This window comes from Camelina sativa, chromosome 8 (assembly GCF_000633955.1).
Source record: "Camelina sativa cultivar DH55 chromosome 8, Cs, whole genome shotgun sequence".
NCBI classification, from domain to species: Eukaryota; Viridiplantae; Streptophyta; class Magnoliopsida; order Brassicales; family Brassicaceae; genus Camelina; species Camelina sativa.
Genome location: NC_025692.1, coordinates 12,109,178 through 12,124,169, shown reverse-complemented (window position 1 = coordinate 12,124,169; position 14,992 = coordinate 12,109,178). Strand labels below are relative to the sequence as shown.

The following is a 14,992-nucleotide window of genomic DNA, read 5'->3' as shown; positions in this document are numbered from 1 at the left end:
CCCGACAGAGCACTAAATTTATAGATTCCTCAGATTGGAAACGAAATTGAACCCTTCCTTCATCCAACAGACGCCCCACACAAGTATCTTCAAAGCCCCAAACTCTGGGCATTTGACGGATTAACGCTCTCAGGTTCTGTTTGCGTGGATTGACCGGTGTTACCACCAAGGAGAATCGATTCACCGAAGCCGCTCTTGAACAGAATTCTTGTGTTAAAAGAACCGGAGCATCCTCGATTCCTAGATCGAGATCTTGGCCAGATTTCCTCAAGTAGTCACTCATAATAAAGGAAAGGAATTGCGGGAAAAGGGAGATTGAAGTGTGGAAAACATATTGAGATTGGAAGTATATATAGATGTTTGGCCATGGCGGTTTCAATAGACGGTTACACCCCATGAATAAGGGAGACAAAAAAACTGTCAGTACAAACTGACAGAAATAAACCGCCAACATCAACTTCCAATAGACAATCACTGGATTTGTTGGTCGGAAACAAACTCCTGAAAGGAGAAATGGAACAGCACGAAAAGTTGTGAAAATCGCTCAGATAGTCGCCCAACGAGAGAGACTACATCATCACTCAAAAATTAATTTTTTTTTTCTTAATCGCAATAATTATTATAATGTTAATAAAGTTCATAAAAACGAGAAACCAACTTTAGAAACTCAATAATCAGGTATATTTAACTTTAGCATCAAGAAAAACATTTAATATAATATATACCGTGTTAAGAAACTGAATATTATTATGCGATAATGTTATCAACTCAAATAGGAAAACACTAAAATCTCTCTTTTATTGCTACGGATCGTAAACTCCTTGCTCATCAAGCATTTTCTATGTATAAATATCAACTTCACCAACAAAACACAACACACAACCAAAACCACTAATATGACGGTTTTGAAACACGGGTTAAACCACTAATATGACGGTTTGTTGTTATATAGCGGGACATGTTATTAACATGACGGTTTGGAATAACATTAGTATAACTATAAAATATTATTAATTCAGTTTTGAAACACGGGTTAAATCTTCCTTTAATTATTTGGTCAATACCACTAATATAAGAATATTAGACATATTAAATCAGAGTAATTTAACTAAAATTTTGTAAAACAATTAAATCATTAGTAAAATTGTGACTTAATCCGACAATAACTTATAAATTACATATTCATGTATTTATTTCCCATATTATTGTTCTAATAATTGACAATCCAAACAAAATTATTATTTAATTAAACAAAACAAACTAAAATATAGAAAACAAAAAAAAATAAAATGTTATTATTTTAAAAAAAATTGTCATGTGGTGTACCGCGGATTAAAATCTAGTTTAATTAAAAATAAAGAAAACAACCCGTTTATAAATAGTTATAATTAAAATTTATGGAAATATATTAACTAAGATTATTTTTGTAGTAAATGATATATAGAATTTAGGAAAAAACAAATAAGTTTCTTACTATATTTGATTTATGTGAAATATTATTTTTACTATTTTGACTTAGTTGTTTTGACTTAGTTGTTTTAGAAAGTACTAAATATATGGGATAAAAATATTTTTTTTTAATTATGCAGGCAATTGAGTTTGTTTGGCAATATAAATATATGATATATATTTTTTTTAAAAATTCTTAAGTTCTCCGTTTAGCAGTTGGCATTACAAAAAAAAAAAAAAAAAAANGATAAGTCATTCTGCCTTTGAATTAAAAACCAAGTTCATGCCGAAGGATGTTTAGAAAATGGGCTTGTAATTTGGGCCCAAAAAGCCTAAAGTAATAGATGAAGGCCACGAAAACCTAAAAAATGTAAGCGAGCTCGCCTTGTTGCTACCTATAAATTCATAAACCCTAACTTCATTTTCGTCTCGCAGCACAAACCCAGACGCAGCCATGGTAATTCCTAATCTCCGCCTCTCAAATTTCTACACCTATGAGCTTGATCTGTTGGTTTTAGCGCATGATAGTTTCTTAGGTTTCGATATTGGAATCTAGATTTTGTAGATTTGGAGTAGTAGTGTGGTATCTGTATCGTGTATTTGCGTTTAGTTTGAATTGCATTTTGAGGTTTTTTGATTCATTGGGTTTTCTCGTTGTAGGGTATCGATCTTATCGCAGGAGGTAAGAGTAAGAAGACTAAGAGGACGGCTCCCAAGTCCGATGATGTCTACCTCAAGCTTCTCGTCAAGGTAACAAATATGGAGAGATCTGTTTGTTTGTTCCTCAAGCTTTTGTTTATTCTCTTTTGTTCCATTTTTTTTATTTATTGAGATTTGGTATTTGTATGATAAATTTGGCAGCTTTATCGGTTTTTGGTGAGGAGATCTGAAAGCAAGTTCAATGCTGTGATTCTCAAGAGGCTTTTCATGAGCAAAGTCAACAAAGCACCTCTCTCACTCTCCAAGCTAGTCAGTTTCATGAACGGCAAGGTTCGTTTCCTTAGAAGCTCCTCTCTTTTACTAAAGGCTAACCCCATTTCTGGAAATTCAAGTTTCATTTGCTAGAGTTTAGATTGGCCGTTTTGTTAGTATTGTAGAATAAGGTTATCTACTTGAATCTGAGAATGAATGTAGTAATCCTCTTCCTTTGGTTCGTACTGTGATTGAGACTTTGTTTCGTTAGATCCGCTGATGATGGGGTCGTTGTTTTTATTTCTTGTAGGATGGCAAGATTGGTGTTTTGGTCGGTACCATCACCGATGATTTGAGAGTTCATGACATTCCGGCCATGAAGATTACAGCCTTGAGGTTTACTGAAAGGGCTAGAGCTAGAATTGAGAAAGCTGGAGGAGAGTGCTTGACCTTTGACCAGCTTGCCCTTAAGGCTCCTTTGGGCCAGAACACAGTAAGTAGATTCTGAAAGGTTTTTTTATACCTGACTGCTCTGGTTGTTAACTTCAGTCATGATTCTGAGATGTGTTGATGATGTATGACAGGTTCTCCTTAGAGGACCAAAGAACTCACGTGAAGCTGTGAAGCATTTTGGACCTGCTCCTGGTGTGCCACACAGTCACAGTAAGCCATATGTTAGGGGTAAGGGAAGGAAGTTTGAGAAAGCTAGAGGAAGGCGAAAGAGTCGTGGATTCAAGGTCTAAGAAAACCTTGTTGTGTTTCGTGTTGCTTGGTTCAAAAAAACGAAGTTTTGGTAGGGAACGCTGGTTCTTCTTTGCCCTGTTCTGGACATTGTTGTAAGCTTTCTGCTGTTTTGTTTCATAATAGACAATTGGATATTTTGGTTTGTCTTTTGTTTTTATCTTACTACTATTATTAGCCTCATTGAGATAATTCTAAACTTGCAATTACGACAAGAATTCAGAGTCCAAATTTTTATACTGAAATATTAAGAAGAAATAATTAGTTAACTAAAATCATACCCATATCGTTTCGAGTTTCTACTTGATCTCTTTGACATAACATCATTGACCAAGTTCAAAATGGTTTGAACTACTTGTGTATAATATTAATCTGAGTCTTGATTTTAACTGTCTTTTTTAACGTTATTCATGTTATTAATTCATACAATGGTTGTCATTGTGAGTTTGATTTGCACTTCAAACGAGATAAAGAAAGATAGTTAATAACGGTCTCTCTCGGTGCTTCTTTTTCATTATACATAGTCGAAACTCTATAAATTAATATTTTTTAAATTAATAAAAAATTTCCGGTCCCGAGTTAGGTCGGTGTAAAAAATAACACATTTCGATAAATTAATAAGATAATAATATTTTTAAAAATTCTATGTAAAAATATGGTCTCATCAATATCATAAATTAATAATCAAATAATATTAACATATATATTATATATATATAAAAGAAAATCTAGTGAAATATGACTCTATTGTTGTTTGCATATTCTTGAATTTACATTTTTATTGGAGCTCATTTCTAATCTTTTTTATTGTTGTCTTGTCAAACCGCATATAAAAATTGTAAAAAGTTATAAATGCGATAATTGCTTCTTTACATGTAACTGGTTCTAAAATTACCGCAATATATTTTTCGACTTCATCATTACCATGAATGATACTAGTAGCAATTTTTTCTAAACTCTAAACTTCTAACATTTATCGTTTTTATCTAAACTCTAAATTAAAAATCATAAAAAATGATAAAATATGAATTAAAAAAATTCTTTAAAAATATGAAAACAAAAGTATCTTATTTTGTAATATTAAATTTTAAAAATCTCTTCATAAATTAATAAAATATTAATTTATCGATAAATTAAAACCTCTATAAATTAATAAAATTTATGGTCCCGACCTTATTAATTTATAGAGGTTTTACTGTATATCAAAATTGACCAAACATATTTCCTATTCACGATCTCTACTTAGCATCTCCCTACAATCATAATGTGGATGGTTGTACGTGATTTGGAGCTTATGTTCCAACAACGGCACCGTTTCCAACCGTTGTTTGGATGTATCGATATCCATTCCTCTGAATCTTCTATAGTTGTTTTGAAGGTCTCCTCTGCCTTCATGGTTCTATTATTAATCACAGTTTCATTCCTTACCCTTAAAGCCCGATAAAACCCACAAAGATAGATAGATGCCCACGGACAACAACTTTGTCTTTTGTATCGCGAGTTTTGAGCTTGCCCTTCTTGCATCTCCCTGACACTTCAAAAGCAAGTTAGGATTTGGGAATAGCACACTCCTCCGAAATCTTCAAAAGTCCGAGAGTTTTTGCCTTCTTCCAAGTGGTCACTATTCTATCTTTAGGGTTGGTAGAACCCCTTTTTTCTGTTGTGTAGAACAATCCGTTTCTTTTACCCCATGTAAGTTTTTAAGATTCATGTTTGGCTTTCCCTAGAGGAGAGTTAAATGAATTAATCTTAATGAAATGGGTGTTTGATGGCCAAAAAAAAATTATATATGTAGAGGCCCATTTGGCCATGTGTATCAGAGTACGACGAGTGTTAATGGAAGTCCTGATTTATAGAAGAGATAGCACAATTAGAGAGGATGTTTCTTTGATGGCGATACATGATATTTCTTATACAAATGTTCATGTGTACTAATTTTTTTATTTATACAAATCACTATTGTTTTATTTGTTATTCTACGCAATTTCTGAAGAAACTACCATTAGCCCATTTAGTGACGATAAACAAACTCATGATTTTCTCATGAATCTGATGATAAGAGATTTTGCAGACACCCGACCTCTATGACTCCCTCTAATATTCCTAAACTCCTCAGATATCAGCTATAGAAAGGTAGAGAAAATAAGGTTTTTGCAAAATAGAATTTCCATAATCATACAACTTGTCAAATAAGAAAGCTCCAAGGCTTCTCAGCAGAAGTGTATGTATTCCAACAACATTACAACACAACTCCATTGGTAAGGGAGATGTCTCAAAAGTTGCAGACTGGCTGGATATAGGAAGTTGGAACTGGTTTAATGTACGCACCGATAAAATCTCAGTAACCATATCTCAGGTTTCCAAGAAGAACAATGTGCGGTAACAAAAAGTTTTAAGACCAAACAAGATAATAGAAATCAAGACACAAGTTCAAAAGGCTTATAACAATAACTCAAATACATGACAGATTTTAGTTCTCCCGATAAACAAAACAAGAATCTGAATCACCAGACAGGTATGCAAACTAGAATCTGATATAAAAAAAACATCTTACATTCTTGTTGTAGTTCAGATTTTGCCATAGAGACAAAAGCCAAAAAAAACTAGTCGAAACTTGCGTTCAAGAACTTAAGCAGTTCATTTCTTTTGCTCTCTGCAGCTTTGTCCTCTTTGGACTTGTCGACCTTCAGAAGAATCTGTAAGCCAAACACACATAATAAGAAGACAGTGAGCAAGAACATATTGTAATGTTAGAAACCAAAAGAGAGTCTTGACTATAACCTTTTTCCCTGAGACGGCACTCCTACGCTCACCATCGTCTTTGTCACGGCTCAAAAACTGAAAATGAGAAGAGAATACAGGCACAACGGTTAAGCAAATAAACATGAACTTCGTGTAAAGGTTAGATCTTTACGAGTATATTGCTTTAGTACCTTTGATAGTTTAACAGGACCGCTGCTTCCTTCTCCTTCCCCTTTCTAAACAAGACTCACAATGCCAGGACCAAACACACAAAAATAAAACAAAAACAAACCGAAGAAAACACAAAAAGTCCCCAGTTTATCATGTCACCAACCCCAGCTCCAAGTTCGAAGAGGCCACAGAGAAAAGGCAAAAGAAGTATTATAAGTAACATGTTATCTTGACGGAAAACTCATTCTAAGACGTAATGAGAAACAATAACTCACCTTTCTATCTCTATTCTTATGCCTTTTATGACGATAACTCTTACTTCGCTCCTTATCCTTAGCCTGTCAAACAGAAACAGAGTACTTTTAAAGCTGAACACCACTATAAAGAGAGAAACCATCACATGATTAAAACAAAAAGCAACCTTCTTTGGCTTTTCATGCTTCTTGTGCCTTCGTGACCTCTCGTGCTCACTATCTGAGCTCTCATCTCTGCCACAAAAACATCACTGACTAAATCAAAAACTATAAAGCTCAACAATTTCATTCAGATTCCACTAAACCAAAACCCTAACAACGACGAACAAAGTCAAAACGTGAAACCAAAGGTGCTTCCGATCAAGAAATGAAATTAAATCGTCGAGAGAAGTTGACATCGACGGACCTGGAGGAGTCGGAGTAAGAGGAATCAGATGAATCGGAGGAGTTGTGGCGTCTACGACGTTTTTTAGAGGTGGATCGACTCTTCTTCCGTACCTTGAGCGAGTCTCTGTCACGGTCGTTTCTACGGTGACGACGGCGATCTCTACGGCGGCGATGAGAGTCTGAAGAATCAGAGGAGACGTCGGATGAAGACGAAGCCGCCATCGTTTGAGAAACAGAGCAAAAATTAGATCTCAAGGGTTTTGGTCAAAACATATAAGAAAGATATTTATTTCGAAATAATTTGAGGGATTGATTTGTAACAAATAAGAGTTTATTGGTATTTTTTATAAATATTAAAAGGTTAAGGAGTTTCTTTGCAATGCGATCAATTTTGGATTTTGGTCCTTACAATTTGTGGTCAATTGCTGCATCAATCTTGTTGACTCCCCCCACACAAGATCCGAAAGGTCCTCAATCACCATAACACATAGGAAATGTTATATTGTATTTTAGTATCTTGTATGAAAATTTTCTACATGTACTCTATTAGGTACAGAATAAAAACCCTCCCATTTATACTAATTAATTTTATATAGAAAAGATAATTACAGCATATATACATGCATGGCGAGTTAACATGAATTTACAAAGCTAGTGATAACCTCATTCACTTTGGTACACCAATAATGCTGAACCTGATGTCCTCAAAAGGTTCGAGTAGAGAGCACTCGATCTCTAGTTAGACCTGGTCTTTGAATCCATCTCAAACCGAGCTTTTTGGGGAATCTGATGGTGAAGCAGATGGAGAAGCTGATGGTGAAGCTGAAGGAGAAGCAGATGGAGAAGCAGATGGAGAGGTTGAAGGATAAGCTGATGGAGAAACTGAAGGAGAAGGTGAAGGTGTAGTTGATGGGGAACCTTGCTAATCAGCTGGTTGTGAAGCTGAGGGAGACACTACAGTTGAAGGTGTAGCTGGTGGGGAACCAAGATGACCAGCTGGTGGAGAATTTGAAGGAGACGTTATCGTTGAAGGTGTAGCTGGTGGGGAACCAAGATGACCAGCTGGTGGAGAATTTGAAGGAGACGTTACTGTTGAAGGCGTAGCTGGTGGAGAACCAAGATGACCAGCTGGTGGAGAATTTGAAGGAGATGTTACTGTTGATGGTGAATCTGATGACTCTGTTGTGTTGGAGCCAGTTGTTTTAGAATTTGCGGAGTCCGATTCGCTTAGATCGGTTCCTGAGCTGTTTCCATTGAAAAGACCTGGGATGTACGGAACACCTTTACCTGGAATCCAAGCGTCACCTTGAATGTATTCAGCTGGAGTGAATTTAAGGATTTCTTCTTCACTCAACTTCTTGATTCCGGGCCAAGTAACTCGTTTTGTGACACCTCCACCCGGTCCAGTGTTCTGCACCTCTGAGTAGAAGAGTGTTTCAAGGCCAAAATTGCCAAGCCATGGTTGCCATCCTTCCGGCGGAATAAAATCCGGGATGTATGTATTCATGAAGATAGTTCTTGAATACTCTTTCCATGGCCTTCCAAGATAAGATTTGCTGGTTTCCTTGACTGTCAAGTAATCCGGTTCGCCAACAATCGTACACCCTTGGAGCACGAATCCTGTAGATTCACGTGGATCTTTACGTCCGTGGGCGGTAATGGGACATGCTTGGTTCGGGAGTGGCTTTCTTACCAATAAAGTACAATTTTGGAATACCGCAGCTGCGTCTCCAAAGAGGAAATCGATGGTTCCCGAAATAGTACAATCGCGGTAAAACTGACGGTGGGAATGTGCGTACAGAGTGTCTTGATAACCATCGAATCTACAGTTGTAGAATATCGATTCATCTGATAGAACTCTAATCGCTACCGCTTGATGTTTTATTGGCCCTGCCGTGTTCTCAAACCCCATGTTCTTGGCAATGAAATGGTCTCCAACGATTGCTGCAATTACCATAAGGCTCATTCAAATCAGGCCGGCTCATTAAAACTTTGGACCTTATGCATCCATAAAAGACATTAATCTCCAATTCTTTTTAAGTTAGGTCCTAAAGTAACAAATTTTGCTAATAAATCATTGGCCCTATACATTTTTTGGGCCTAATTCACATACAAATTTGTAATTTGTCAAAAACGAAACAGAACATGTAAGAGAAGTCATTACCAACGGTGGCGGTTTTGTAGGTGGTAATACCATCCTTGTAATTTTTGTCGCCGGAAATGACAGTTTTGTCAGGACCATCACCGATGAAAACAAGATGTGTCATGCTTCTGTTCACCTGAACGTACTCTTTATAGATTCCACCTTTAATGTGAACCACAAAAGTCGTGTTCTTCTTCTTGGGAACATGATTCAATGCCTCGTTGATCGTCTTGTACTGACCGCTTCCATCTTGAGCCACCACGATATCTGCCTTAACCTCGGACATAGGAGAGTTCAAAAGCCTACGCGTTCGCCCATCCATCCACGAAGGGAACTCTTGGGACAGTAGCCTGCGACTATTCATCTCCGGAATTTGCATTTGTCCTAAATAATTCGACATCTCGGTGACCATTGCAAGCCCGTTATGCGTTAACTGCACCGCGGTTTTCAATGCCTTCTTAATCGTCTCACCTGCATCCCCTTGCGTTCCTTGAAACCCGTCAAGACAAGTTTGCTCATGACTAATTGTTGCGCTAAGCCAAACTCTCAGCTTAACCAAAGCCTCGTCAACCTTATGAAACTCAAACCTCCCCAACTCCTCAAACGACTTACTAAGCTCACCGATTGCGTAATCCATCAGCTCTTTGCATTGATCCAACGCCATTTTCGTCCTCGGATCCTTCTGCAACTCAATCATAGTCTGTGACTTCTTCGCCACGTCAGTTATCTGTTTCATCGTCGCGTTAAACGCTGTCTTCACCAGCTCCAATGGATCTGATGTGTTCTGCGCATCCTTCCTTAGAGTATCTTCACAAGTCTTTTTGTAATCCGTTGGTGCACAAACATCTTTGATGGCTTTAACAGAAGTTGTGATTTCTTCATTACCGTTATCGTTCTTGTTGACGCTAACGCCTATGGTCACGGCGACAACCATAGAGATCAAAAGAACAGAGGAGATAGAGATAATTACGTATCTCTTTTTCCTCTTTGCATCATCGTCGTCGTATCCGTATGACATTTTTATTTTGGTTTATCGTATTTTTTTGTTTTTTTTTTTTGGGTTCTTTTTTAATGAACAGCTCTTTTTTTTTTTTTTTTTGAAGAGCTGTTTGTTGTTATGAAGCTTACGTAGCCTCTTTAGGAGTGTGAGTTCTGCATAATTTTGGAAATATTTACAAGAGTAGTTTTGTTTATGATAGAAGAGTTTTGTAGTTTTGGTTTGCTTTGTTTTATGAGGTTTGGCGGGGAAGTCGTTTGGCTTAAGAATTAGATAGACGTATACATAAATAGGTTTGTGGTTTTCTTCTGAGTTACTAAACATGGAGAATTAATCATATATAATCAACTTAATTTAAGGTACAACTAAATTAGATGGGAAATAATAAATCAGAAAAATTTGCTCACATAATTTGATGGACCTAAAAATGAATAATCCGAAACTAATTTAAAAAATTTATGACTCAAAAATATATAGGCGGCATTTTTTAAAATTACAAAATATACCATTTTTTACGTCTTAAGATTAACGGTTTATGTTTTAAGGGTTAGACTTTACCATTTAAATTTTATGGTTATGGTTGGTTTTATGGGTTTACACTTTACTATATAGAGTTCAAAAATTATAATCTAGGATTTACTGTTTATATTTTTAATTATTTTGTTCATTGAAAATAATATTAATAATTTTTCCATTAAAATTGTTTACGTTACAGTGAGTGTATATGGATGTGTTTCAAGATTAGTATTGGAAATGAACGGAGAAGTGGTGGAACGTGCGGAACCATATATCTTAACATAATTTCAAATGAGGTGTATAAAAGAAACCTTAAAAAATATTACTTTATTATATATAAACGATTGACCATTTTTTGTAATACTATTTTTTTTTGTCAATCAAACTCTAATTAGAAAAAAACTCTAACGTTGGAAGTCCAATCCGGAAAAAAAAGTTTACAAGAAAACTGCTGAAAATAAAGATCTATAAGACCGAGCAAGACAATTCGCCTTTAATTAAAGGAGCAAGTAATACTTTATTTGTGTATAATGTTAAATTATATATATCATGTTTTAAGAAATTTCATAATAATAAATTTATTCAACATGATTATATATTGAACATGTTTATAGTATAAATGTTTATATGTTGACATATGACATCACCATATAAAATGTTAATCTGAAAGAAAGGTAAAGTATTAATTTGATAAATTTGAACTCTATCTTTCATTAGATTTGTTTGATCTAGAACTTTTAAAATTTTCTACTTTTTTTGTTTAAATACTAACAAAATGAAATCATTGTATATGACACAATAAATTTCCAAAAATAATTGTACCAACAAAACTACAAAGATATTAAAAAATTTAATTGTCGAACACTCTTAAAATGACATAATTTTAATTCATCTAAATTAATTATTTTAATTCATTCAATATTGTAAAAGCAATTCATTTAAATCAATTACTTTAATTCATTTTAATTAGATATTTAATTCTCTTAACATAATATGAACATATTTCTATAAATGAACATGTTTAAATAATTCTATTTTCAAAATGAATTATTTAAATTCTTAAAAAAAACAAAATTTATCAAATTACAAACTTTATTTCTTATAGGTGTATATTACTATTCAATCAATCAATAACAAGATTGCTAATCAATCTCAAATTTGAATCACACATTTTGTTTACTTGAATCAATCAATAACAAGATTGCTAAACTAAAAATTATCACACATTTTATTTATTTGAATCAAAACTCACTTATAATATACATAAATAAAAATGAATATATATTTTGGTTGAGGATGAACTGAAAATGAATAGTTAATACCAACAATTGTAAATTTATAGAAGAAACATATTCCTATATAAAACAACCAAATATCATTACACATTTTGGCAATTCTATTGAATTAACTAACACAAAGTGCGGGTTACTTATCTAATGGTTAAGTTTTTTAAAAGTATGGACAATTATTTACAGACTTACAATTTGGAAAAATAGAAGAGAATTTGTTATAAATATTTTTTTTGAGATACCTTTTTTCAAAAATACCATTTTTTTGAACATTTTCATTTTTACCCTTTTTTACACAATTAAAATATATTAAATTAATTTTTAGAATTTTTTTTAGGTTTGGGTTCTTTATTTTATATTTAGGGTATAGTTTTTAGGAGGTAGAGTTTAGTATTTAGGGTTTAGGGTTTAGAATTTAATCATTTTATATATTAAAAAGGGGTATTTCTGAAAATGAGAAAGGGTTTAGTATTTAGGGTTTAGGGTTTAGAATTTAATCATTTTATATATTAAAAAGGGGTATTTCTGAAAATGAGAAAGGGTTTAGTATTTAGGGTTTAGGGTTTAGAATTTAATCATTTTATATATTAAAAAGGGGTATTTCTGAAAATGAGAAAGGGTTTAGTATTTAGGGTTTAGGGTTTAGAATTTAATCATTTTATATATTAAAAAGGGGTATTTCTGAAAATGAGAAAGGGTTTAGTATTTAGGGTTTAGGGTTTAGAATTTAATCATTTTATATATTAAAAAAGGGTATTTTTGAAAATTGATATTTTCCCAGATAAAATAATAATTTCATAATACTTTAGTGAAAAAAAGAAAGATACTGTAATAAAAAAATATTGTGTGGTGATGAGTCAGTATTCATGAATGTATGAATGTATTGTGGATATATGTTACCATATAGTTGAGTAATCTCATTTTGAGTAAAAATTGGTACTAAAGGTATTCAAGCTTTCTTTTTCTGAAAATACATATGATATGTAACATATCTGATAATAAATTTATAAGGAGTAAAATTGTTATTCTTTACAGTTCATAGACCATTTTGTTATATGTTTCCTTCTTTAGTATTTTCCCCCAAAGTAAAAATTTATTAGGACCAAAAAACCCAATTAAAGAAACGAGGAAGAAATAATTGTAGTCAATCACAAGTTGTCTAAGTTTAATGTTTATGAAAACACATTCCAAGTTAATTTTCCTTAGTAGAATGCATTTTTTTTTTTGTAAGGAGTAATTATCTCCTATAAAACTAGTAAAGAATAACATCATCCTTCCATAATAGTGAAATATGGTACTTTGACTAGATAGCTTAATAATTGTTACTTATTTTAATTCAATGAATATAGATTTTTTTTCAGAAAAAGAATAGGAGAATTCATAGAAAATATAGTAGTTTATAACAGTTATTTGTTAAAACAAAATTTTGTTCAATATTTTTCTTGAACATTAATATATTAATTCCTGCAACAAGATGGTTGGAAATAACATATATTTTTTAAGTATTTGTTTTATATATAACATAGACAACTCCAATAAATTTTTTAAGTATGGATTTATATTAGAAAATACTTTACATATTTTATAGAAAATATAGTGAAGATACAAAAAGAGTAAGTAATTGTTAGAAAAACAACTGTAAAATTATGAATTCACAGTACAGTTGTATACAACTAATATTTCATAAAAGAGTATTATTTTGTAAGTCAAAATAAGTAAAATCAACATATTTAAAGAAACAACCATAACTTTTGATATGAAGTCTACTTGTTCTAATTTTATTTGCCTTTGGAGATTTTCTACTATAACAGTTGACGAACATTAAGGTTACTTTCTCAATAAATAGTGACCTCATTTTCTCCGAATCTAAGCACAAAAGATAAAGATCACTTCTCAATCCGAACAAAGAAAAAAAAAGATTTGTTATGGAGAACCAAGCTATGTCTTCTTCAGGCTCTTCCACACCAAAACCAGAAAAACTCAAAGGTGTTGTTGTGGCCATGGAGAAGTCCAAGGAGAAGGCAACAAAAAACACCGATCTGAAACTAGGTTCTCCTCAAGAGGTTTCCTCTGACAGGAGGACTAAGAACCTTTGTTTTGGATCTAGTGATGTCCGAAGAGGAAGAGAGATCATGAAGATTTACCCGTCAAAATCAAACAAGATCTACACATGTCACTTTTGCAAAAAAGGATTCTCCACCTCTCAAGCCCTAGGTGGTCACCAGAACGCCCACAAGCAAGAGCGGGAGTGGGACAAGAAGCGGAAGGAGATGGAAGCAGACTTTCCTGGACTCGCCTTTTTGAACCCTTACCTAGATAAGCCTCACATTCTCTTAGGTGGGTATTCACAAGATGCTTTATCAAATGAAAATCATCTTGGGATTACTCTTGATCCTTTTAAACGTTTAATTTACCCATCTTTCAATAGAGGAGTCCTCGGAGGACTCGCGGATATGAACATGACCGTAGTTCCTTGTGTGACTCCTACTCGTTTCTTCACCGGGAACGCTAGCACCAATGATACNCAAACAAGATCTACACATGTCACTTTTGCAAAAAAGGATTCTCCACCTCTCAAGCCCTAGGTGGTCACCAGAACGCCCACAAGCAAGAGCGGGAGTGGGACAAGAAGCGGAAGGAGATGGAAGCAGACTTTCCTGGACTCGCCTTTTTGAACCCTTACCTAGATAAGCCTCACATTCTCTTAGGTGGGTATTCACAAGATGCTTTATCAAATGAAAATCATCTTGGGATTACTCTTGATCCTTTTAAACGTTTAATTTACCCATCTTTCAATAGAGGAGTCCTCGGAGGACTCGCGGATATGAACATGACCGTAGTTCCTTGTGTGACTCCTACTCGTTTCTTCACCGGGAACGCTAGCACCAATGATACTGCTTCAAGGGTCCCTGATCCTTTACCAAAAAGGAGTTGTCCATTAATTTCAAGAAACGTTTATCCTTTTCTTCCTCCTCGTGCCACCAAACTTTCTAGCGATGTGGCTTTACAAGAGAATGTTTTGACCGAAGAGAATTTCATCTCAAAGATTGGAACAAACAATGTTGTGGAGATTGATGATGATGATGATATTCAACCAGAAGAAGACAACTCCAAAAGCGGGGGAATTGATTTATCTCTATCCCTTTGAATTTTTTTTTCTTTCTCTTTTATATGTGTTATTTAATCTTTTATTTTAGAGGTTTCAAAGTTACTAGAGACCTTCTGTTGTTATCCACCACATCTCTGGATGAAGATTATTTTTATCCTTTTTAAGTTATTGTTTTTCATTTTAAACGTTCATTTCCTTGTATCATCTCTTATTCTATTCACATGTAATTGTGTTTTAGTTGAGTGTTTATCCCCCATTCTTTTTTTTTTTTTTTTTTTTTTT

The 14,992-nt window shown here is 33.9% G+C and overlaps 3 protein-coding genes and 1 pseudogene across 3 annotated transcripts; 2 read left to right on the top strand and 2 right to left on the bottom strand.

Annotated features, from left to right (window-relative positions):
* LOC104707015 (60S ribosomal protein L18-2) lies at nt 1,819–3,311 on the top strand. The gene is made up of 5 exons (XM_010423264.2): nt 1,819–1,906; nt 2,110–2,199; nt 2,311–2,439; nt 2,672–2,854; nt 2,946–3,311. Exons 1-5 carry the CDS (start codon nt 1,904–1,906, stop codon nt 3,102–3,104), a joined length of 564 nt encoding a protein of 187 aa, XP_010421566.1. The 5' UTR covers nt 1,819–1,903; the 3' UTR covers nt 3,105–3,311.
* On the bottom strand, nt 5,514–6,928 carry LOC104707014 (arginine/serine-rich coiled-coil protein 2). Its single transcript, XM_010423263.2, has 6 exons — nt 6,676–6,928; nt 6,437–6,503; nt 6,291–6,353; nt 6,036–6,080; nt 5,884–5,940; nt 5,514–5,798 (listed from the first exon to the last, which is right to left on the bottom strand). Exons 1-6 carry the CDS (start codon nt 6,876–6,878, stop codon nt 5,706–5,708), a joined length of 528 nt encoding a protein of 175 aa, XP_010421565.1. The 5' UTR covers nt 6,879–6,928; the 3' UTR covers nt 5,514–5,705.
* Nucleotides 7,101–9,974, bottom strand: LOC104707013 (annotated as a pseudogene).
* On the top strand, nt 13,527–14,749 carry LOC104707012. The gene is made up of 2 exons (XM_010423261.1): nt 13,527–13,815; nt 14,187–14,749. The coding sequence occupies exons 1-2, from the start codon at nt 13,527–13,529 to the stop codon at nt 14,747–14,749; spliced, it is 852 nt and encodes a 283-aa protein (XP_010421563.1).

Bases quoted from the DNA above. Each gene is read 5' to 3' on its own strand.
- LOC104707015 (XM_010423264.2), top strand. The intron at 2,200-2,310 runs GTAACAAATATG...TAAATTTGGCAG, and splicing joins ACCTCAAGCTTCTCGTCAAG to CTTTATCGGTTTTTGGTGAG. The intron at 2,440-2,671 runs GTTCGTTTCCTT...TATTTCTTGTAG, and splicing joins TCAGTTTCATGAACGGCAAG to GATGGCAAGATTGGTGTTTT.
- LOC104707014 (XM_010423263.2), bottom strand. From the start codon at position 6,878: ATGGCGGCTTCGTCTTCATCCGACGTCTCCTCTGATTCTTCAGACTCT. The intron at 6,081-6,290 runs GTGAGTTATTGT...AGTCTTGTTTAG, and splicing joins ATAAGAATAGAGATAGAAAG to AAAGGGGAAGGAGAAGGAAG. The intron at 5,941-6,035 runs GTACTAAAGCAA...TCTCATTTTCAG, and splicing joins GTCCTGTTAAACTATCAAAG to TTTTTGAGCCGTGACAAAGA.
- LOC104707012 (XM_010423261.1), top strand. From the start codon at position 13,527: ATGGAGAACCAAGCTATGTCTTCTTCAGGCTCTTCCACACCAAAACCA. The intron at 13,816-14,186 runs GTGGTCACCAGA...CTCAAGCCCTAG, and splicing joins CTCCACCTCTCAAGCCCTAG to GTGGTCACCAGAACGCCCAC.